The following is a 24,626-nucleotide window of genomic DNA, read 5'->3' on the forward strand; positions in this document are numbered from 1 at the left end:
TTCATTCTGACAAACTGGATTCTGTCTGGATTCACTAATTTATTAGAACGCAGTGTTGGTCCTCCCATGGTATCTCMTGTGTTGTAGTTTATTCTCTGAAATGTACAGTCCAGCTGCTCTACCACAGTTGAGATTAGCTGGAACACCTATAATGTGCTTGGAAAAGAGTCTGTTTTGAAAAAACAGGTACAGAATGAAGGACATTAATCAAAAGATCTCTTMAAAAAAGTTTCTTTATTTTGGAGTTCAGGATCTTATTTCTCACAGCCTGAGACAGACCTCTAGTCTAATTTAAAGACTGTTTTATATGAGCAGCAAAAGTTTCTGGAAACTGTATCAAGAAAAAAAAAATATATATAATGCTCAGATGTAAAGTCTGCACAGGGTGAATATGTAATTTCAGTCTTGAAATGCATTTGAAGGTTYAAATGGGGTTGAGACCTTGTGCTGGCTCTCTGCACTGAATCTCGTTGTAGTTAACAGAATTCATTAAGAGACATAAAAATAGCTGTGTAATTACAGGGGCAATTAAGTGTCTCAACAGTGCATTCAATGGGAGATAACTTCTGTTTAGAATTAACTACAGTCCYGATACTGTTTTYATCTTATAATGTAAATACACATAGAATGAACAGATGAAAATATGAATACCCCTATCCCTTATCTAAAATATTTATAACCGGAAGTATAATCTGTTCAAGCCTGTGGAAGGCTTTCACTCTCTATATTGATTGATCAGAATTACTCCTAATTTGTAGTGAGTCTCAAATTGTCAGATCATAGAATAGAATCATAGAATGGTTTGAGTTGGAAGGGACCTTAAAGATGATGTAGTTTCACTAGACCAGGTTCCCCAAAGTCCTCTCTCTAAGACACTTGACTTTTCTTAAAAACCAAAGGGGGTCTGGAAAAAAAAAAACACCGTGTGAAGAAAACCCCATTGCAGGCCTAGAACTGCAATTAATTACCTGCACCCTCCTCCTGCCATTTTATTTTGGAAGTTTGGTAGTTTTGGGTTTGATCCCTTAAATATAAAAGCTGAATTTTCCTGTTGTCCTTCCTAACTGTATTTGCAGATGGCTGGCAGTATTAAATTGAATTTCCATTTATTTTTATTTCTTCACAGTGCCTTGAACCAGATGCTTTGTTACTGATAGCTGGAGGAAATGTAGAAGACCATCTCAGTGAAGAAGTATTYGAGAGAATTTCTCTTATTCTCCTCTACTACATTCTTCATCGCAGAGATATGTGTTCTTCTGAATTCAGCTTGAATGGCAAGGATTACAAATTTTACCTACAGAGCATGCTTAGTTTAAGACATGATGAAGACTGTTACTATTTTTCACGGAATGAAACTGAAGATATTTTAGCTGCAGTAAGGCAACATTTTAAAACTTCTGAAAACCAGGTAAAGAAAACATACGTAAAAATAGCTTCATCTTTATCACAGGTATAATGTCTTCATGCTAGTATAGACACTGTGCCAGTATCACAGTCCTCCAGAAAAGTGGTAAATGACAGTGTGAGAGCAAAGCCTGAACAATGATGTTGTTTTGGGTGTGCTGTTTAATGCTTTGCTTTTGAGTTGTTTCTGGCATGTGCCACTTCCACAAGGTCTGACTTGGTTGGGGAGATGCTGCACTTTAGGCAAATTGAATTCCCAACAGGTAATTTAGAGGCAGTTTCCCTGTTTAGGGCAGATGGAAAGGAGCAAAGCTGTGTAGATGTAAGGTCTTGCACTTGGTTCCAAGGTCAGAAAATACTTTCTCATCCCTTGTATTTGTTACTATAGATATGCTAGCAGTGATTGTATTWCAATGGTATAAATCAGACCAGCTCCATTACTGGCTGGTATAGGAGAAATAATTATTTATTTTGCTGTGATGAAATCCTTGCCAGGTTCTACACTTCCATGTCTGTCCACAGTTGGATAGAATAAAGAATTTGTCCAAAGATATGAGGGCTTCCTTCAGCTGGAACACGTAGGTTTGTAACTAATTATCTACATGCATGGATGTGCCTTGTAGAAAGATTGATAGAGACAAGCTTAATTTTGAAGTTAAAAAAAAGCATATCGAGTATTTTAAGCTAAGATCATCCTCTCTAAATCAGGAAACATGCAGTGAGGTTTCTCACTGCTGTTTATCATTCCTTATCTCAAGCAGGGCCTATCAAATAATAGAATAATATGCTAGAGTTCAAAATCTAAGAAAAACTGTTCCTTGTAAGTGCAATAAAACAGGTTTTTGCCAGATTAGATAACTCCTAAAGTACAGGCTGACCTCCTGTTTATAGCTCCTTAGACCTGTTCAGTGTATTGAGTTAAATTAGGTTTATTCAAAGCTTGAATCTGTTTTTTTAATTTCATTAGATTTTAATTTACAACATTCTGTAGTAGGTTTTTCTGCACAAACAGAAGATGGGTAGGAGACCTGKCTGTGTCCAGAATGTTGAGGGCCTCCAGTTCCTCTCTCTGTCTTTGTGTAATYGTTTCCCATCATAAATTATTCATTGACCAGCACTTTTGGTTGTGAGTCTTGGTGAACGTGCTGATTTCCAGGGACTCCAGTGGTGTCTGAGCAACTGCAAAGAGGCATCGGCGACATTTGGAATGTCAAGAGAGAATAACAACCCCTAAAATGCATTTCTGAGGGTTCTGTTTGTTTATGCTGGCAGTATAATCAGTTGTCAAAGCCTGTCCAGAAACTGAGACTTCACCACTCATTGACATGAGGGGAAAGAGGTTTCTTTTATGAAAGGYACTCAAAACATAATAGCATAATACTTGGAATCACAGCACTTGAGTTGTGGAAAAGGGCCAGTGGTGCAGGGTAGTAATAGAAGAAAAGCATTTTTAGTGGCTCTTTACGTGTTTTGGCTTCACATAAAATATCCTCTCCTTTAGTCATAGCACCTAATATTTTGTTTGAAATGAGAGATTACATTTTGGGTTGTGGAAATTTTAATGTGTAGTGAATGAACAGGAAAAGAAATGCCAGCCTCCTCTCTGCAGTGTTCATGGCCTAAATATGGAGAGATGAATATGTATAAAATAAATGACTACTGTACTAGCTCATCTAGTTGACTTTTTGATTTTGTTAATATGAGATAGAAACAAATTAAATAATTTTTGCCTTTTTTGGGGGCTGGGGTTGGTKTTTGTGGGGGGAAGGATTTTTTTGTTTGTTTTCTGTTTTGAGGTTTTTTTTCTTTAAACCAAACTATTTGACATAAAAATAAATGAGAAACGTAAAAAGGGAAGGTGAGGAGAAAGGAGGAGGATAAGTTTTGAGTAACAGAGAGTTTGCARACATTCACCTACATGGGTGTGTACCACTGACTACTGTTTTTATTTGGTCACCCAGCAGGAAAGTCACCCTTTTCCTGCAAAATTATATCTTTCCATAGTGTCCCCAGAGAGCSACTCCATAACAAACTATTGATTCAATTTAATAGGTACAGACCTAAAAGCATTTAAAGAATTCTTTCTCAAGTTTGACATGAACAGGTAAAATCTGTATTATTTGAGCCAATTTCTTGTGCCTTAACAAAAATTCCTGCCTTTTCTGCCTGTTTCTGGAGGTAGAAATGGATATATTTGAGGAGGACACGAGAAACAGCAGGAAAATAACACCAAGTGAGAATAACCTGAATGAAAGACTGTACTTTTACCCCATCAGACACTGAGTAAATGTTCAGGATTTTTAATTCTATGCCTGTTCCCCTGAAAATGCCCTTTGATTAGTTGTCCTGCTGGCAATTACAGCTTACATCTTAGCAATTTTTCTACTCTGGCTGTCTGTGAAAGTGCTGTCCCCGGTTTCTCCTCCTGTCACTCTGATTATTTAAATGGACGTGATCAGGACTGTCTTCATGCTGTTTTCTCCTGGTTTCAGTGTGTTGATGTGAGCACTCTGGAGAAAAATGCTGATATAATGGACAGAGATGGTGCTGATGAAAACACTCTTCCACGCCTGGCTGCTTTAATCCTTACTCTGGCTCTCCAAGGAGTCTGTATGGGGAAAGCAAGCTTGCCTTCCCCAGACTTCTTTATAAAATACATTTTCAGTTCTCTAAATAGTACCACTGAGCTCCAAGTGACAGGTAAGCTGGTAATGTTCATTTTCTTACGGTAAATTTATTGCTGGACTGATCAGAAATGCTACTTACCCATAAATAAATAGAAGGATAAGAGAGCTCTAAGTGGTCCTAAAACAACCAAACAAAAAGCCTGAAACAAAACAAAACAAATGCTGAGCCCTTAGCAGCATCAGCAGCAGCTTTAATTTCTGTAAAATATTGTGCCCACTTAGCAGTTTAAGAAGCTACACCATCAACCCAGTGGCCTAGTACGGATTTGGAAGGTTTTTATTACACATGTGCTCTTCCTTGTGCAGTTGTTTGTGGCAACTGATAACAGCAACAGTTTACAAGCTTTTCAAAGTGCTTTWAAAAAGTTACATTAAGTATTGGTTAAAACAGATTAGAAAATTCAGTTGAGCATAGGTAAAAACATTTTTACCATTCATAGGTTACACAGAGGTGTATTGGACCACAGAAAAAAGATATTAGAAAAAATAATAATCCTTAGCCCTAAACTGGGGCTCCAAGACTGGAGTTACATAAACTGGTTTGGCAGCAAAACCCTTCCTTTAAAATTGCCCAGACAGAACTTCTAAAATAATTAAGTCACAAGAATGGATAGAGCCAACTTAGCACAGTGCTATTAAATAGCCACATATGGTGAAATCTGGGTCCCAGTGAAGATAATAGCAGGACTATATGGTTGGTGGAGTTAGGACATCATTCAGGAAAACAAAAAAAAAAAAAMAAAAACATTCTTGACCAGTTYGTTGCAGAGTAAATATRTTMTAAGTCTAAGATAATTAAACTGTCCCTTTACATTTATTTAAATTCTTATTAGTAAATTCGGAAAAGGGTAAGAAACTGGAGGCATGGAAAAAAAGAAATTAGATTTTACTACATAAAATAAAAAATATATACCTGCAGTTCCATTCAGATCTGTTTGTTCAAAAAACCAAAAGAAAGCAGTGAAACATCTATTCAGAAACCTTTTTGTGAGATTTATCATTGAGATTATACCACTTGTATTTTCTGAGTAATAACATTTAAAAAATAAAGGATTATCATATGGAAGCATTCTAATTAATCTAAATTTCTTTACAATTAATTTGTGGACCACCTTTTTTTTTAACGAACAAATTAAGGTTTACAGAAATTATCACTATGGCTTCATTTGAAAATGCAGGGGTGAAGGCAGGTGATGAGTAAGAGAGGATAGGGCCTGCCCCCTCAAATAACCAGGCATTCCATCAGCAGAAGMACCCATTGCACTCAAGCTGCTTCATGGGATACATCCCTGCATTATCCCAGATTTGGATTAGGGATCCTGGCTCCCTCCTTCCTGTTTCAGTTCTGTGAGCAGGCATGGTCCCCTGTTAATCAAAGAAGAGAGAAAATTTGCTGTTCTGTTATAATGCAGAAGTGCAGGGGCAGCACAGCATCCTGACAATTGATTCCAGGATACCCTTCAGAGGATCTGTCTCCTGATCCAAATACCTGRCTGTGGCAGCTCAGTGTGGAGCTCCATTTACACAGGAAAATTTTAAGAACTGTGCAATTATTTAGCAATAACTAAATAACTTTGTTAGGGATGATGATTAAATGAAAGACAAATTGCTTTTCAGTCACATSTGTTTTCTTCTGAGACAGTCATAGGCAAAACATCTGAGTGTGGTGTGTAAAGGAAGAAAGGCTGAGGATCTGGGTGTCYGGAACTTCCAGAGTTCTTAATCAGAAATTGCTTCCAAACTGAGAAGAGTATTAAAATGAGGAATTGAATTAATGCTAGAAAAAAAAAATGGAAGAAGAAAAAAAAAAAGTTTTGTTATGTTTTGTCTTTTAAATGTGTATTTTCCCATGGTAACATATCTGTTCTCTAATGAATTATCAGAACTAGAACAACTACTAAATGTGCTTACAGCCAAAAAGACCTGCACTGTAAATGGACAATTTCACAGTCACAAAAGAAGACTTTATAGTATGGCAGTCAGAGATATTGGAAGAAGAAATWCTCCAATCAAAGGAAACCATACAAAAGGAGACTATCTGAAAGGCTATTYTGAAGATCGTGAAAGGAACACAGATTGGGACCAGGTTAATTTATTTTTATGTTATTATAGTATTGGTGRCAGAATTTCAGTGAAAAAAGTTTCAATTGATTTGCAAACAATGCAATCTTTGAGGTAAAATGTATTAGTTTCAGAAAGACATGTGGATACTGATAAAAAAAAAAAGTATTTTTATAGCTATATTTGTTTAAATATTAATAGGGAAAAAGAACTTAATGGATGCTGAATATGCAATTAAAGTCTCTGGGACTTTAGTGGTTAGTGTTACATGGAATCAGATGTTTCTTGGAGACAGAGGGCTGGAGTACCATGGCTTTGATGTTTTCATACAGTCATTAGAGACTTGTGATTGTATGTCACAGAGTTTCTGGACCCTTTAAGTGACCTGGTAKAAAGAAGAATTGTTTTGTACAAACAAAAACAAAGTAAAGTAAAGTTTCTATGTAAGTAAATTAAATTCTGTAAATTGAAGATTAGACATTGCAAACTCTTTTAATAGACATCTATGGAAATCAGAAGCCTTCTTTAGAAAGCATGAAGTCTGTAAAACAGAGCTTTAGCTGCTACCCAGTATCCTTTCTGAGGATTTGGAAAGACACTGGCTCATTGCAGGTGATTTTATCCTTATCCTAAGAATCTGAAAATAAAAAAAAAATTGTCTATAGCGATGATGAAGATGATAATTGATGTCCACACTTTAGATTGGATCACTTCTTAGACAAAAAAGGAAATTTTAAAGTATATAACTGGTATATATTTTGATGTACACATTTGAAATACAGTCTTCAAAGAACACATTTCTGTTGTTTTCAGTTCTTTACCATTTACATTAACTCAGTGACAATGTGTCTTCTCCATTTAGGAGAAGGAGTGATGTGCAATTGACTTTTGCTGTGTGGTCATTTTATGATGGACAACTGAGACAAATTGCATCTGCTTAAATGCCATMGATATTTATCTGTGTAATTGCATWGCATTTGAAATGCATRCTCTATCAGTACRTTTATTTCTTTGCAGCTGACCACAAAAAAGGATCATGCTGATCAGCATGATGAGGCTTTTAATGGGGTCTCAAAATAATTTTAAATTAAGGTCATTTTAAATCTGTTTCATATGAATTTTAAATTATGAAGGACATATAGCAGTAGTGATACTATCTGTAAAAGAAGGAAAATTGTTMTCCAGCAACTGAAGGACTTTTAAAYCTCAGTTTTTGATTTCTTGAACTTCAGAGACTGACTGTAACTCAAAAGATAAGTGTTTAGGGTCATTGTCTGAATCTTAGGAGCMCACTGAGAGCCAAATATTCTGTATAAATGAAAAAAAAAATCACAAAGAAACATCTGGAGAGAAGATAATTTCTCTTCTGAATTAATTCCTAGTTTCTCAGAGGTTTTATTCCATTCCTCTTCTTTTTAGCTATGCCTATTTTCCTTGCCGTATTCCATTAGAAAACTTTCTGTTTCACTGTTGTGCTGCTAATTTTGCCTCCTGTTTTCTGATGACCATTGTGTTTCATTAGTAACAGAGTCTGCTACCCACAGGACACTGACTCGTTTATGGCTTGTGTTTAAGGACTGCATTAGAATCAGTAATTTGAATTTTATATAGGAATTTGTATAGGTCACTGCCTTCTTTTAAGTTCATCATTGTCTCTACATTTAAAAATGTATATAAAACAAGTAAGAGGCATATGATCTAATAAGATCAATAATCTTAAATTCCATTAAACTATGTTACAATGTATATGTATTCATTTGCTATTCCTCATTAAACAAAYGTGGATTTTGGAAACCCAAATCATCCATCCATCCCGTTTTTCACATGGAAATATGCAAATTCTATTTGCTTGTTTTTTCGATGTCATCCTCTAGGAGTACATGCAGATTTGATTTTCTAATGGAGACAATTCTCTGCCTCCTGCTGTTAAAAAGCTTAAAAGCCTGGGGCTTGCARCTGGAAAAGGTGCAGGTCCTCATGCCTCAAGTCTTACAAGAACATTTGCTAGATAGACCTTTAACAGCTATTTTTTTATGTATGGGTGGACAGTTTATTTTTACAGATGAGATTTTGCTTTTCATTTAAGAGTAATAACAACAACAACAACAACTACAACAACAACAACAATAATAATAATTAATAATAATAATAATAATAATAATAAGGATTCTTTTTGCTGCTGCAACTAATACCTTTTTCCTCTCATTCTTTTGCTGTATGCCTCTGAGAAGATTCTGGTTATCTTTTCCCTGTAAATCACCTCAGGCAGTTGAAGGCTTAAGATACCAATGAACCCTTCTCTTCCCAAACGAGCAAACGCRCTCGCAGGTCCCTCAGCCTCTGCTGGCACATCATGTGCTGCAGTTCCCTGGCCATCTTGGYGGCCCTCCACTGGACTTCCCTCCATTTGCCAGTGTCTTGTGCTGGACACAGCTGRTTATTAAGCTGGACACAGCCCAGATGTGGACTCACGTCCCGAGAGGTCCTGCAATGTCCTTTCTCCAGCACCTCTGCTCTTTCTGCCGCAGCCCAGTGTGCAGTYAGTGGTCATTGGCACAAGGGCTCACTGCTGGCTCATGGTCACYTTTCCTGTCACCCCAAGGTTTTCTCTGCAAACCTCCCTCCCTTGTGGCATTTCCCCAGCCCTTACTGATGCACGGGGTTATTCCGTGTGCAGCACAGTAAGTTTGTCTTGGCTGATCTCGGTGAAGGTGTGGCCAGCCCATTTCGTTGGCTCATCAAGGTCCCTCTAAATATCAGCCATGCCCATCAGAATATTGGCTGGTGGTCCCAGCTGGATTTCACCCGTGAATGCCATCTGGTCATTGTTCCATCACTCAGGTTGTTGATGAGGGTGTTAWAAAGTATCAGTCCTGCTCTGACTGGTCAACAATGCCACTCATAACCAGCCATGAGCTAGTCTTCCAACTTGATACCARATATTGGTGTTTCCTGCTTCTAGAGTCAAAACCACTGCCTAGAACAGGCAAAATTAAGATCTTTTCCAATATGGGAGCACCTGAATTGTCTTCATGTTGCCCTTTGGYTTGAAGGCAGAACATACTACCTCCAGGAGACAAGGTCACCTGTTATCCTGAAGACTTGAATGTGTTTGTCTCTGAAAAATAAGACTGTGTTCAATTAATTCCATTTCTTAGTGAAGCATAAGRCATGTTTTACTTCACTAATGTATGAGCAAAGGCAGGAATGTGTTGGGTTTTAACTGGGTTATTTAAAAGTAATTATACTTAATAACTTTTTTTCTAAAATTTAAATAGTAATTTTCTTTCAAAAGAAGCTTAAGCTTCAGTAATGAGAGGAAGAATATTTAGGAATCCCTTGGGTCTCAGATGCAGACCAATTTAAATGAAAGAAAATTATTTTTATTTAAATATTGAATCACAGCTCATTATCTGAGATTAAGAAATGAAGATTATTCCTTTAAGTAAGATAATATATTTGATCTGGAGTTCTTCTGTTTCAAAATGTTTATAGAAATTTCCACTAGAAGTTTTTTTATGCTAACTGCCCATGTTTTTACTACAAGTTTCATCCTGGAGATGATAACCCAATTCTTCATGCAAATTTTTGAAATATAAATGCTCCCATGAAAAATGGCTTCTTTTGACAAAGAGGTGTTCCAAAAAAGATCAAAAAGTAGTTGGAATTCTGAAGTACTTCTAATAATACAATTATTAGGCAATCTTTAGACTAAATTTAGATTCTGTAACATCTAGTTTGCTGACATGCCTTCGTTTAAAGAATTAAAAAAGCCAACTTATTTCCTTACCTTACTGAAGATCCAGCGTAAGGACAAATCTCAGTATTGTTTTGATGAAGGCAGTATCTTATATTAATAGCACTATTACTGCAAATAATGTAGTTTTGCAAAAATAGCTAAAAATATGGTTTGTATTAGCATTAAAACATTTTTCTTAACTAACATGACAATAACATGTTGAGAGATATTATTTTGTAAGACCTTTATGACATTAAGTGGCTTCATTAGAAATTATACTGCTTTATGCCAAAGATTTTGGCCTTTCTGAAATATAKAGAAGTATCAAGTTTAAATGGAAAAGAAATGAGGTAACTGGAGTAATTAAACTAATTTAAACAAGAAAGAGTGCATATATAAAAGGTTTCTTCTAGGCTGGACAGCCCTGTTTTCTGCTAAGATTCTGTATTTAACTTAAACATTAATGCAGGTATGTGCAACATGTTTAATAACTGTATATCCTTTTCTACAAAGGTTTGTTTCTCTGCCAATGAACTTRTGAAGATATTTTTGAAAAACAGTTCTTCTTCCATTTCTAAGGACCACTTCAAGCAAATCAGCCCAGCTATCATTCAACAGCTTTTAAGTTGTTCATGTCAGGTTCCTGACTTCAAGCAGACAAAGCTTCCACCAACAGCTGTGGAAAGTGAGTTATGTTTCTATTAATAAATTATTGTGTAAATTCAGATGAGGGGTATGAGGACTTCTGGAGACATTTCATTCATTAATGARCYAAAACATAATGGGATTTATGCACTYTGTAATTTATGCATTGTATAATTTCATAGCATGCATGACTGTATACTATATTGAGAAGTGAGGRAAGTCTTAATTTTATAGTATTTGTAATTCTGTTTCAATATATGAGGTTATGAACTTTATTTTCTTCATTTGTTAGAGGACTGGTTGATATTCCCAGCAGATGGGCTAAAACAGGCTTTCATCTGTGGACTGCTGGGCAGTGAGGACTTATTTTGTGAAATGTGTACCAGGTTTATATTTGAATCATTGCATTTTTCTTAGATATAGCTTCAAGGTTACATTTGCTGRCRTTTTGTACCGTGATGTRGCAAATGCTTGATATAGGTAAGTTYTGGATGAAYGYTACTGGTGTTTCAGCTTGTGATATTTCATRGAAGAGAAGCTTTGAGGATACTGTTGCGGTGAGAAAAACATCTAGACAAACAGCAACAGGGCAGCAGGACTTGTGCTGGAGCTGGAAGAAGAACTGAGTTAGAGCATWATTGGGTTGTTTCCCCTTGCAGTTGTAGCCCTCACTTGCTTCTGGTTCCAGTGATTTCTGCCCMGTGATCTGTGGATTCCACTTCTCCTGTGATCAATCCTTAGTCCACCTTATACAAAAATCTGAATCTGATATGGCCTAAGGGCTTCCTAATGTGTTTTCTGGGTTTTTTTTTCCTGCTTTAAGCCAGTGATACATGGACAGTGGTTACAAATCAAGGCATGCTGGTGTAATACAGGCGATACTAATTTTGGTGGCGGATTTGAGAGTCAGGAGTGACCAGAAAGGAGTGACCAAAAAAACCCTAATTGCCTGCACCTAGAGCAGCATTTTTTAGGCTACAAGTCAATGTCTTCAATACCTTAATCCTAATATCTACATGGCTGGGTCTTTTTGGAGCTGGTAAATTTTCCCCACATCCTGCTGCCCAATGATCCTCATGGAACAGCACGTTAATTAAAAAGCATGAAAGGACACTTGTGGATATCCCAGAATTAAAAAGAATGGGAGAACACTCATGGATATCACAAGTATTGTTATAGGAGAAAGAGACATAGAGAATAGAAAGAATCATTATGGTTCTTCAATGGGCAGCAGTCCTCCTTTCTCATGTTATCTCTCTTCTCATTATCTGAACACCTCACAGCCTTTGCTGCTTTGATCTTTTCTGTGCTACACAGATATGACCATTTTTCAGATCTGGAATCAAGGGACAAAGAAAGAAAAGAAAGGAACTTAGCCAGGTTATACAAGGTTCATGAAAAAATTCACTGTTAAGTGGGATTCGTCCAAGTCTAAAGCCATCAGCCCAATCAATGACATTTTAGTGATCTCATAAAGGTGAGAGATGAGAAAAACTGAACTATTCAAGTGCAGAATGGAATTAATAAGAGCCCTTTCTGCAGCCCTTTTCCTGTGCTTTTTGACAAAGGAAGGTTTCCATGACCACGGGGACACTTCTGCTGTCATGATACAGATAAAATCCATGTTAGACCTATGTGTGACCTGAGCATAGGCTCATTAGTTTTATTCTGAGTTCTATTTTACTGACAGGCTGTGCTGTTTTGGCTAWGTCACCAAGCCCTTCCATATATAACTGCTACACTCTTGTGTTTGGATGTGCAGTCTGTGAAATTGCCTGTCTGATTTTGTGAGGTGCTGAGCACTTGCAGTGCTATTGAAGTTTGAAACATTAAGTGACAGTTTTGCATATTTTGGCATTCATTCCTTTATGTGTGTTTCTTATCAGCGTTTTACCAGACTTCCATACAGATTAATCAGGATTTATGTTGTGCAAAAACTTGGAAATGTGTTCAGCCTGTAACTCTGAAGAATTGTAAGAGTAACATTCAAAAAAATGCCAGTAATCTGGGAAAAATAGATTGGCAGTCCTGGTATATTAATGGAAGGGATATATTCCCTCAAAAAATTTGTAAATATAATTTGGATCAAAATGTTTATGCTTAGGACCTAAATTAGATCCCCACATTTGTTTGAGGTTTTAYGCCTTGGTTTGTTTACAGAAAATGATGTTGTTAAAAATGTGATGATGACTGTAAAGATACACAGGTGTGGCATGTGAGAACATAGAATCTCAAGCATGAATCTGCTAAGAGAGGAAGCAAATGCAGAGCAGTATTCACTGTGCTGCTATGGGGGACTCTAAGTTGCATAGCCACAGTCTGTTTAKCTCTTAAAATCTGAAATTTGGTAGTACCAAATTATTACATGTAAAGCCTGAAAAAATGAATGGTTTCTGGGCTTCCAATTCTGTCACCTGTATCMCACGTGACTAAAAAAATCGATGTGGCTGTTATGGTTTAATCTCAGACAGCACCTAAGTACCGAGCAGCCACTCACACCCTCCCCTACAGGGGCTGGGAAGGAGAATTGGACAGAGGTAAAACCCATTGCTTGAGCTATGATCAGTTTAATAATAGAGATAAAGTAAAATATACTCATACTACTAAAATGTGTTCATGCTACTACTACTACTACTAGTAATGGAAAGGAAGAAAGATAGATTACAAAAAAAAAGTGAGAAATAAACCCCAGGAGAAACAAGTAATGCCCAATGCAATTACTCACCACACGCTGACTGATGCCCAGCTCACCCTTGAGCAGCAATCAGCCCCTCCTGGCCAGCTGCTCCCAGTTCCTGTACTGGCCATGGTGTTCTGTGGTGTGGGATATCCCTTTGGCCAGTTTGGTCAGCTGTCCCAGATGTGTCCCCTGCACTTCCCCAGCTTCTTGTGCAGCTCCTCACTTTCAGAGCATGAGACTCTGAAAAGTTCTTGGCTCAGGGTAAGCACAGCTCAGCAACAACCAAAGCATCAGTGTGTTATCAGCATTATTCCCATAGTGAATCCAAAACTCTGCACTGTACCAGATACCAGGAAAGTTAACTCCATCCCAGCAGAAATCAGACAGTGGCACAATGAATCACTTCTCCTGTGTGATTGTATGTAGAGGTATTAAAACATACCTTCAAAAACAATTACAAATACAAAACAAATACTCAAATACAAATACCTTTWCTAATACTGGATGATTAAAGGTGCCCTTGTTTTGTTTCATTTGTTTTCCCCTACAGAATATGGTTACAGCACTGTTGCTGTTTTACTTATTACTGTTGGATCTATGTTTGGTACAACTCTCATTTTATTTAACTCCTGTCAAGAAATCTATACACTCATTTTACAGCTGTTTGTCGGTTTGGCTGTTGGAACCCTTTCTGGAGATGCACTGCTACATCTTATTCCTCAGGTAAATAATAGATACTTCTATTTAAAATGCTTTTAAAATGTTCACATATATGTGTGAAAAGTTAAACTTAAACCTGGATAATGSTCATCAGTTTATAACCAGAACTTTCCATGAAATCTCCCCAACACCCCAATTATATTGGAGAGATTACAAATAGTAAGAGATAGAAATCCATGAATGATGAATTCAAAGAAAATAAGGTTCCTATTTTCAAAAGAACTTCTCAGAAAYCATTCAAGTCCCATGCAAGGCAAATTCTAGATGGGTATTAATTTCTYTCATGAGACAGATTCTGTAACATGTTTTAAGAGAAATTGTTGAAAGGTTGTACGAGGCATCCACGGTCCCCTCCACACATTGTTCCAGAGAAACAGGTGCTATAATCCTAATTAATCCTGATGCCTAGAACTGTAATAAAATGGGTACATGATATTTTCCTAAATTCATAAAATAAATTTTAGGAACAGGATAATACACAAAACCGAACCAAATTTTCCATTGTTTATTYGTTTATTTTTGAGAGTCTCCTCTGACAAAGGACACAGATGTCACGAGTAGACTTCTAGTGGTCATAGGAAGAGAGTTTCACAGCTTCACTTAAGATTCTGGTCAAAATTTTCTTCATACTCAATGCATCATTTCTGGAAGCAAATCTGGCAGAAAATGGTAGAAGGAAGGCAATTTTCACTGAATGCCAGACAAATGCATTTCTTTCAGCAACACCTGTTAATTTTGAAAGTATTCTCTTTCACTGGTTTTAAGTGATGTGTCCAGTAGCCTTTAAAGCTCTCACTTTCAGAGCTTGCCTTTGAGACATTTATATGATTAATGTAATTCCCTCTCAGACTGAACATGCCCAGCTCCCACAATCTCTCCTCATCAGAGAAATGCTCCAGTCCCTTAAACATCTCCGTGGCCTTGCTGGGCCTTCTTYRGTAGCTCCTTATCTACTTTCAATAKGAAGTTTACACATTAAGATGATGCAAATAATTTGTAATAGAATTTTAATATCTATATATTGCAAACAAAATATATCTCATATATATAAAGGACAATTTCATGAAACTATCCCTAAAAATACTGTTATTTTCACCACTGAAAGATGAAGAAGTGTAGCAGAGGCTCCTAATAATTCATTTCATCAGCTGATTATTTCAAAACACAATTTAACTTTGAAAGAACTGAGAAAATAAAATTATGAGAATAAATTGCATAAACACGTTATGGCTTGCTCTAGCAAAAATGAAAACATTGCCATTTAATTTTTTTTAAATTTATCTGCTTTTATTTTAGACTCTTGGTTTACATAAACATGAAGCACAAGAAGTRGAACATTTCTATGAGGGAAAAGAATATATTTGGAAACTTCTGGGAATAATTGGAGGAATTCACGGATTTTTTCTAATAGAAAAGTGTTTCTTTCTTTTGGTAACACCACGTGACCAGGTAAAGCTTTGTACAATTCACCCTTTAAAAAACCTCTTGTATTTTGAGATTTTGCAGTGCACGGATTGTTRAAATGATTGTGGAAATTAATTATAATTTCTGTGAGTTGAATGAAGCACTGATAATTGTGTTCCTACCATGCTGACCTCCAGTTCCTATTTTTCTCTGCTCTGTGGACTGTGCTTGCTTCATGAGTGTGTTCTGTGTATTTATAACTCAAGAAGGGCACAGTTAATGGAACGTGTTCTGTAAACCTGTACTCATGACTCACCCTGGAGCAGGTGAAAAGTGTGTTTCCATGTGAAACAGCCGTGACACTTGTTTGCTCTGAGCTCTGTTTGAAGAGGAGAAAGGTGGAATAGAAAGATAAATGCAAGCATTAGGTATTTGCAAGGATGGTATCTTAAAATTTCCAAATTGCTTTTGGTCCTTATCCCAATGATTTGAAAATCTGYGTGTTGCAGCGAGTTATATTATTATTATATTATATTAATAATATCTCCTTGCTTGCTGCAACTCTCACAGTARTTCTACAGATTTATTTCAGTATGGCTGGAGCCTGAAAATATGATTATGCACAAGGYTATAATGTAACACAAAATGTGATGGGTCATTAAGTTTCTCAGCRTGAGAGACAATCTTAATGTCACTTAAGAAGGCTAAACCTTTTCTGGCTCTGTTCTACAGAGGGTGTGAAGGCGGGCCTGATTTGGATACGCAGCAATGAATCCCTGGTCCCACTGCCTTTGAGTCAGCCATAAGAATATAATGTGAGATTAATAGAATGAGAATATTTTGATGATGGTGATGTTTGATTTGCTTGGTAAAAAAGAAGTCTTTTTTTTTATTTATTTGAAAGAAGGGTTTTATCATCATCCCACAAATCTATAAACTTTTTCTACTGAGAACTAAATGAATTCTYGGGGTTAATTTTTATGTATATCTCAGCTTCAAATTTTAATTTGATTTTTAAAATTAATGAAGTTTTATCAAACCATWGTGCTTGTCACTGATTTATCTGATTAATTTTTCAAGGTTTTTTTAACAAAATAAGCATTAGGATATGTTGATTCCAGCCAGTGATCTTTTCAATAGATTTTGTTTGGGAAAAAAAATCCTTACAAATGTTACATTTTCTCAAAAAAGACTGAGAAATGCTGCACTTGTGTTCATTGGGTTTCAGAACTAATTGCAAAGCATCTTCATTCAGCAGGGCCTTTCTTTAGTTAATGGGCACTGGGGAAATTCCAATGATCTTCCAGTGGAGTCTGAATTAAATGAACATTCAGGCAGAGGCAAATCTACTTCAACCATACAGTTGGTAGGTTACCAATATGACATCCTTCCCTGAATTTATATTCTTCTTTCTCTGTTCTTCAAAATAAATGAACRAAATTAATGTAATAAATCAGAATTATTTTTCAGTCTTCATTGATTTGTTGTTTATGACTTGGCATGATTGTCAAGAATCTCTAGATTGTGAAGATTATAATGAGCTTTTATGGAGATTCCAAGAACACCTATTTTTAAGTGTGTATCAGAATGAATATAACAATACACTTCCTGTATAGTTATCTATTTTGTTGATAAAATTATTGGAGATTTTTCTCCTACCTTCTTTTTAAATACTGGTGATCTTTTTCTCCCATGGGGAAAACTTCAGGATTTTCTGCAGTGAGASTTAAGTGCATAATCAGTGAACAGATTAAATCCTGGACTGTTCTTGGGCATTTTTCCACAGATTTGAAGAGTAACATAAACACACTGGATATCTGGGAATGGTGGTTACCTMTACAAAGTTGCATGCTTTTATCCTGGTCTGTGGATGGTATCCAGACAGATAAACCTTTACAAACTAAATTGAGTCATAACCTTTAACCTCTTTTCTCTTTTTTTTTTCGATAAATATCTTCGGTTTTTATCCAGTGATCTCCATAGGTGAACTCTATTTTATTATGTAGTTTTGATGGGCAGGAGCCTCATAAGTCACTGCTAATCTTTAAAGCAGAGTTGGGAAACTCAATTGAAAACAGAGCAAACAGAGAAGTGAAGCAAGTTGACTATTTTGTGACACATATCTTAGCTTCCTGTTTATGATAACGAATGATCACATCATTCCCCTAGCAGCAAGATGCCCCCAAAATTCTCCATAGATCACATGAATTAGCCTGGCTGAGATGGTTTGTACAAGAGCAGCCAATTTTTCAGARTCATGTGAGTAAGTACTAAGACAAACCCTGGTTGACTGAGGAAAACTTATAAATCCTCCAGGTCAGTAATTAGTCTTGCAATTTGGACTCAGAGTTCAAAGAAGTGGCATGTGAATAAATATTATAGGAAAAGTGGAACAATTACTGGAATTCATATAACTGACTGCAATCATGGCAATTGTAAGCATTTCTTTTTCCAYTAAAATGGAGAATATGAAAAACAATTCTTTTTCCTTCTCTTCTCATGCTTCTACAGCACATATCCTTCATCAACCAAGCTAATACCAGCCAATAAATATATCTTATTTTGTAGCCAGTGCACATCTCTGGTGCAATTTTTGGAGAGGTGACTGCTGTCTCTAACACAGTGCTCTTGTGCTGTTGTTGACTCCACTGCCATAATAGGTTTAACACACTTTTTTTTTTGGAAAATAAAAACCCCCAGCGATTAAAATTCAGTCTTTACAGTTTCAAGCAAGCAAGTTTTTTGGMTTCTCTCTCCCTCACATGAATTTCTAACAATTTCTCCATTCAGAAAGCAAGACCCCAGGGAGGTAGGGGGAGTCAGAGATTACGCATGTCCTTTTTCTCCCAACAGTTGCCATAGCTATTAATCAAACGTTAGGGCTGATGCATCAACTTGTGTCTCTAGGATAAGGAAAAAGACCCTGACTCTTTCTTCGCTTGACATGAGGGTGAATTTCACTCCTTGCCATGGAGTGTGCTCAAGTGCTGCTACCAGCCAATGCTGCCTGGTGCTGAGATGAAGCCCTTGCTAAAAGCCAAGACACAAGACACTGGAGGCTGCACCACACTGAAGAAAAGCCCCTGTATTCTGAAAGGGGGTGAAACCTACTGATGAGCATCTTTTTTAGTCTTGTGTTTTCACAGAGAAACAGTAAAGAACATGGGTGCTAAAGTGACTCTACCTATTTTTCTTTGGAAATCCTATGGACCTATTCTCCAGGAAACTACAGTCATCCAGTCATGACAAAATCAAAACATGGAATATTAATTACAGTGCCCTTTTTAGTCTTGCATTTTTGTGTACTCAAGCAGAAGTGTGGTTTTCTTGGGCTACAACAGTGTYTATGAGTGTCTTTCTTCCTACCTGAATTAGACTTAACCCTCCCTGGGAGATTTCTTTTTCATGTGTTTCTGCAGTACCAAACACACTGCCAGTGGCCAGTAAATTACTCTAATGATATCTGTGCAAAAAACAATTGACTATCTTTAATTCAAATAGCTTGAACTTAGTTGATGTWTTCCTGTATTTATGGCAGCAGCTGGAAGAGGTCCTTAACACTGATCCTTTATCTTTGCTTTTAACTAGAGAAGCCCGGAAGATTCTGAACCWGCTGAAGTTCCTCCAGAGAGCAAGGTGATCAGCAAAAAAAGTTAGTATCAATAAAAAAACTAGACAAGACAGAAAAATCTTTCATACCTAAGATGGGATTGAAAGTGTGCAGCTGGCTTAGCTCTGCGTTTGCCTTGAGCTGCATCACCACCTCTGATGGTGCCCGTCTGCATCCTTTAATCTCTGCTTAAAGGCCTTCTCAGCTGCCAACACTGTAACTGTGAAGTTCATTAATCTTATACTCTCCTTGCTTTWGTGTTTGCTGTCTCACTGTTGCAATCTATTTTTCAAAAGCCTTTGCTTAAAAGGAAATAGTCTAAATTAATACAAAAATGTATTTTTATCATTTTAAACTTAACTGGAGCCTTTATTTCTCAAGGTGGTGAAACATTTGTTTTGTTGATTTACTATACTAATATAATTCTGCTTCCTTCTTCTCTTACATGGGTAAGCAATAGACTCTTTAAACCAGTWATGAATTATTACAGGTAAGGAATTACAGCTTCATGATGGCTCTCAGCTTTAGTATAATCAGTTTTTTTTCTGAGAACTTCAGATAACTCCTATTTTCTGGGTTTTTTTGCTGCTTAGTAAAAATAGTAAATAGAGTATAAACCAAATTTTCCCTTTAACTGTTCTTTGTGACCTTGGTGAATTCAGGGAATTCCCTTATTCAACTAAGGGAATAGTATTTTAATTTAAATCAGTTTATTTACTATAATTAACTCCCCCTTATTTTGTCATCTCAGATTTCAGGTCATCAGTTTGATTTATTTAATGATGTCATTATCTTCTTCTGATTTTTTAATGTYCTCTTCTGTTCTTGTGGACTTTGTTTCTCTTTTTGAGGCTTTTGAAAACTGGATTTTCATTTCTTCACTCTCACCTCTCCAGTAGAACCCAATCCTGTGCCAGTTTGAGCGTATCTTCGTAGTTCATCTCTAGATATCTCTCTTCATTACCTGATAAGCAGCAGCAAATTTCCAGTCATCTCAATGTTATTTGTTCCAAGTAACTGAATTTGGGRTAGTTTCTCACTAACCTTTGTTAGGTTTAATTTTTCCTCATACCTCAGTCTTACTTCCCTAAGCGAAACCTTAGTAGGGAAGGGGGGAAGTTATGTTGGGGTTTTTTGGAGAATATATAATTACAAAAGTTTGTTTTGTTACAGTTCTTTTAAATAGGTAAGTGCATAAACATACCTGGGTACCCTGATACTGAGCTAGGTGTTTCTTCCCTGAGACTGAATGGAATCTGCAGATCTAAGGGAGAAGCCTGACAACTCCAGAACTGCAAAGCTTCTCTGTAAATGCATGTCAAGTAGGACTGCAAAAAGAGTCAATCACCTTAGATACTCAGGGAGTAACTTAAGAAAGCAAGAAGCTTCCTAAAGAAGAGGTGTCTCACTGGCCCTCTCTTCATTTATCCATACTTGTTCTAACAATATCAGAGAAGAGCAAGCAGTATCATTTTATATTTGGTATTTTTAGTGACACTTTACATTTACTAGAAATATATTTTCTGTGTTAGTCATGGAAACATTGGAAAAAGATCTATTTATGGATAAATGTTTGCTTTAAACTCTTATTTGAAACTTAAAATGTGTAATATASAGTTGAGGTCCTGTACCCATTGGTTTTATGAAAATTATAGAATAGAATTTGCTATAGGTTCTGATCCTGTATTCAAGCAGAGAAAAAAACTAGTAGGATTGTTGGAGAATAAGAGGCTTTGTAGAAATAGTCAAGGAAATAAGTTAATAGTTAATAGTTTGTGTTGGAATATAATGCAGTGAGATAATTGCCAGTAACAAAGCTGCTTTAAAATAGGCTGAAAGTAAAGTAAGATAAACATTCAGATTTGTTTATGCATGCATCTTCTTAACTTTCTGTCAAGTAAGTTCACAAAGCTTATATCTGTAATTGCTCCRTAATGTTAACCTGATCCCTGTGTTATATTGCAGACAACACACTGGAGGGAGTTCCAGTAATCATGGTGTGTCTCCAACAATCAGATACTTGAACCAAACAGAATAACAAGACCTCAGGGCAGGCCATGATTTCATCCTTGCCAGTGCTTATTACAAATCACAAAWTTAATATAACGCAGCAATCTATTATTCCTATGTAATTCATGCTCTGCACTATTGATTATAAACTGCCCATGGTGTTTAGAAAGAACTGTGCAAACTGGGGACATCCACGTCTGGCTCTGTAAGCTGGCAGCAAAATCTAACAAGCCTGCCAATTTTTCTGAACCCACAGAGCTCCCAGGCAACTAGGGAGGATTTTCTGAATATGGTTGTTCAGCTTTTATGTGCTCTATGTGTTTTTTATAATAGTCTGAAGGCTTCAGTAATAGCCAGTTTCTGTAAGAAAAATATCTTCCCCATCACTATAAAATGATCATCTCTGAAAAACATTAATGGAGGGAAACCTTGTAATTACTGTATTCAGACAGATCTGTGCAGCTTCACGTTTGCTCCTTAGTCTGTCATGTCTATCTGGTATCAGTAAAAGACAGAAAAATACATATTTGGGGCCCAAATCATGACCCTGCTCCTTCAGGCATGAAACCAACCCTTTCCAAAGTGTTCTGACCATTCTKTGTAGAGGGAAACTGGATGAGCTTCTTGACAGACATGAGGCAGTGCTGTTTGTAAGACTGTGGATAAAATGAATGACAGACAGTACAAGATAGGGCAGCCAATTATGTGTTGCTAAGGYTAGACATTGAACCTATATGAAGCCTTGTTGCTTCTCAAAGAGATAAAATCCCTCCTTGKGAATCTGCTCAGCATTCACCCAGCTGTCCCTGTTACAGGCTGGGCAGAAGGACTGTCCCTAATTCCCTAGCTTGATTTCAGTACTTGYCTCACTGGCAGCACCTTTCCACTCATGTGAGGTGACGTGATGCCATGAGCACCCAGTGTGCTGTTCCACACTGAAACAAGGTCACAGAACAGTATGGGAAAGACAAASAGCCATCTACACCCATGAGTGGTGCTCCAGATAGGAGCGCCATGAGCATAGCAGCCATTAATTGATTGGAACAAATGTTGGAAATGAGCATGCTGTAACCCTGTGCTAGAAGTGATACTCTGAGGCTTGTGGTCTTTCATTTTTATCTTTCACTGTAATATGATCGCATAAAAAACGAAACCCTGCAAATACTGCTCAGTAGCAAGTGTTACAGGATTAAAACAATCAGCTGCATGAGACCAAATATTTATCTTCAGTATAGCTGTGTGATTCTGTGAGAAATAGTGGAATAACTCCAATTAATATCAAGGAAAATTTGCGTGAATTTCATCAAATAAAGAAAGATAATAGAAACCCTTAGGATGCATCATGAGACTGGGCTCAAACCTGATTTTTTGTCAAATAGTTGACCTAGTGAGAATAAGGAAGCTACTTCCTGGTATTTGAATCTGTGAATTGTTCTGGAACATTCTTTTTTGTTTCAAATGTATTGAAGGAAATGTAAGCAAATAAACACTATTTTTCTCTGATTATAATTTTGCTGTATGCAAAGTCACCAAAAAAACCAAATMATTTGTAACATAACAAAAATAGCAATGCCTTTTTGGGTTTAATCTGGGATTATTATGTTTGTTTGTTTTTCTTTTCTGAGGTAAGAAAATCAGCTTGTTAGCAATAATGGTTCTGGTGGGTGACAGTCTGCACAATTTTGCTGATGGCTTGGTAATAGGAGCAGCATTCTCATCCTCCACAGAAACAGGTGTGACAACGACTATTGCTATTTTATGCCATGAAATTCCTCATGAAATGGGTAAGAAATACATGTGTGTGTTTTTCCTGATTGGCTTTGCATTTCCAGGTTTCCYAAAAAGTTCTTCCCTGTATGACATTTGTGGGAGTTCTTACTTGTGGCATCATGACCTATAACATTACTCTGTGAGACTGATACTGTCTTTGCCCTCCCCAAAAAMCAGAGGAGGCTCTGCACTCATTACTGGATGCCTTCCCATCTCACCTTCTCCAGGTGTAAATGACATCAGGCCAAGAGTGACCTGTTATTCTWTGTACAGACACAAAACCCAGTAAACTGTACGCAAGACCCACGTGTTCATAATAGTCTGACACAAGGGGCTGTCCAAGAGTTTCAATATGCAGCAGAGCTATTTAGCCAAGTTTTTCTCTTGCTACCCTCATTCCTGCTGCTAATCAAGAACAATAAGATAATAAAAGGTGTATGATCTATTTTACTAGTGGAAAGAACAAGGAAGATTGTTCTCTTCAGTATTGCCCTTGATTGACTTTTTGTGGTAAAACCTCCAGCATGGCTGAAGCTCTTCCTGACATTGTGTTGATGAACGTTTATAAACTGAGACATTTGAAATGCGACTTGCAGGTTCTCATTTCTGTCATCAAATGACTGAAGATTTCATGTGCCATGTAGAAAACTTCCCCAAACAAAAAGGTTGGATGGGTTGACTGCTGTAAAATGGGTAATTCTTGTTTGCATAGCAAAGAAAATTGAAATATCTGAAAGTTACCCCCAAAGACACCTTCTTAATTCTGGGGCAGTAGTGCCACAATATCAAAGTGTCATTTTTACACTTAYAGAGCAAAGTTTTTCAAATCTTCTATTGTGGGCCTGTTATGAAACCTTTTATTTTAGAAAAAAAACACATCTGTGATGGGGTTCTGATGTACAACKTACTCTAAATGATTAGGCCTGAAATCAGTGGAATTAAAACTGGGGTCAGACTTCCATAGATTACTCTGACTTGCAGCACCTGTAAAACACTCAAAGACTGTGCTGCAAATATACCCACATGATTTGAACTGGCAAGTTCCCAGTGGAGAAAGATTTAGAAACTCTGGGAAAACATGTGACTTCACTTTTGCATGTATCCAAGTTGGAAATGTCAGAGAACATAGAGAACTAACAGAAAGCCACTCCTCAATACTGTATGCTATCTTTAGGAACAGCTAAACAAGTACAATTCAATACAACTTTTTTTTTTGTTTTAAGGTTTTTAGTTCACACAGGACAAGTTTATATCTARTTCTACAGAATTCTAAATACAGAATTCTAAAGGCATCCATCATTCTCTCTCTCCATCAGTCACTATCTTCGTTCATATCTTAATTATTTTCCTTCATATTTTATTACCAAGAGTCTTAAAAATACCTTTATCAGCTAAATAATGAATGTTCTGTCTTTTTCTCTATGCAGGAGATTTTGCTGTACTGTTAAGTACAGGGCTCCCAACGAAGATTGCAATTTTGATGAATTTTATAAGTGCACTAACAGCATTCTTAGGACTTTATATTGGCCTTTCTCTGTCGACTGACCCATCAATTCAAAACTGGATMTTTACTATTACAGCTGGAATGTTCCTGTATTTATCTTTAGCAGAAATGGTGAGAACTTTGGTCTATTGYTATATTTTCCTTATAGCACAGTCACATCATAGATGTGAGAGTCAGACAAACGCAGGTGGATGAACTTGGAGAGAAAAAGAGTTTGTAGGCTTGTTGGGAAGAACGTGTTGTCTGCCCTGTGTGTGTACAGGGCTTGGATCAGTAATCTGTTTTGGTTTTGTGTCACTCTCATTTTAGGTGTCATTATAGAGAAAAGGGAAAATAATGGCCGTTTTATGGCCATTATAAGAGGCTAATATATGAGAATGGCATCATGGACT

At 36.8% G+C, this 24,626-nt stretch overlaps 1 protein-coding gene across 1 annotated transcript in view; it reads left to right on the forward strand.

The window, feature by feature from the left end:
* SLC39A12 (solute carrier family 39 member 12) overlaps positions 1–24,626 on the forward strand; it is a 33,190-nt gene that overhangs the window by 3,087 nt on the left and 5,477 nt on the right. Inside the window, exons 2-11 of the mRNA XM_057383495.1 lie at positions 1,127–1,408; positions 3,897–4,104; positions 5,975–6,177; positions 10,405–10,576; positions 13,767–13,939; positions 15,233–15,385; positions 16,596–16,706; positions 18,929–18,992; positions 22,586–22,744; positions 24,158–24,345. Of these exons, the coding sequence (XP_057239478.1) occupies positions 1,127–1,408; positions 3,897–4,104; positions 5,975–6,177; positions 10,405–10,576; positions 13,767–13,939; positions 15,233–15,385; positions 16,596–16,706; positions 18,929–18,992; positions 22,586–22,744; positions 24,158–24,345 (1,713 nt within the window). The remainder of the gene's footprint in view (positions 1–1,126; positions 1,409–3,896; positions 4,105–5,974; positions 6,178–10,404; positions 10,577–13,766; positions 13,940–15,232; positions 15,386–16,595; positions 16,707–18,928; positions 18,993–22,585; positions 22,745–24,157; positions 24,346–24,626) is intronic.

The sequence above is a fragment of the Malurus melanocephalus genome, unplaced genomic scaffold (assembly GCF_030028575.1).
Source record: "Malurus melanocephalus ecotype Western Australia unplaced genomic scaffold, MMel_1.1 scaffold_14, whole genome shotgun sequence".
Lineage (NCBI taxonomy): Eukaryota > Metazoa > Chordata > Aves > Passeriformes > Maluridae > Malurus > Malurus melanocephalus.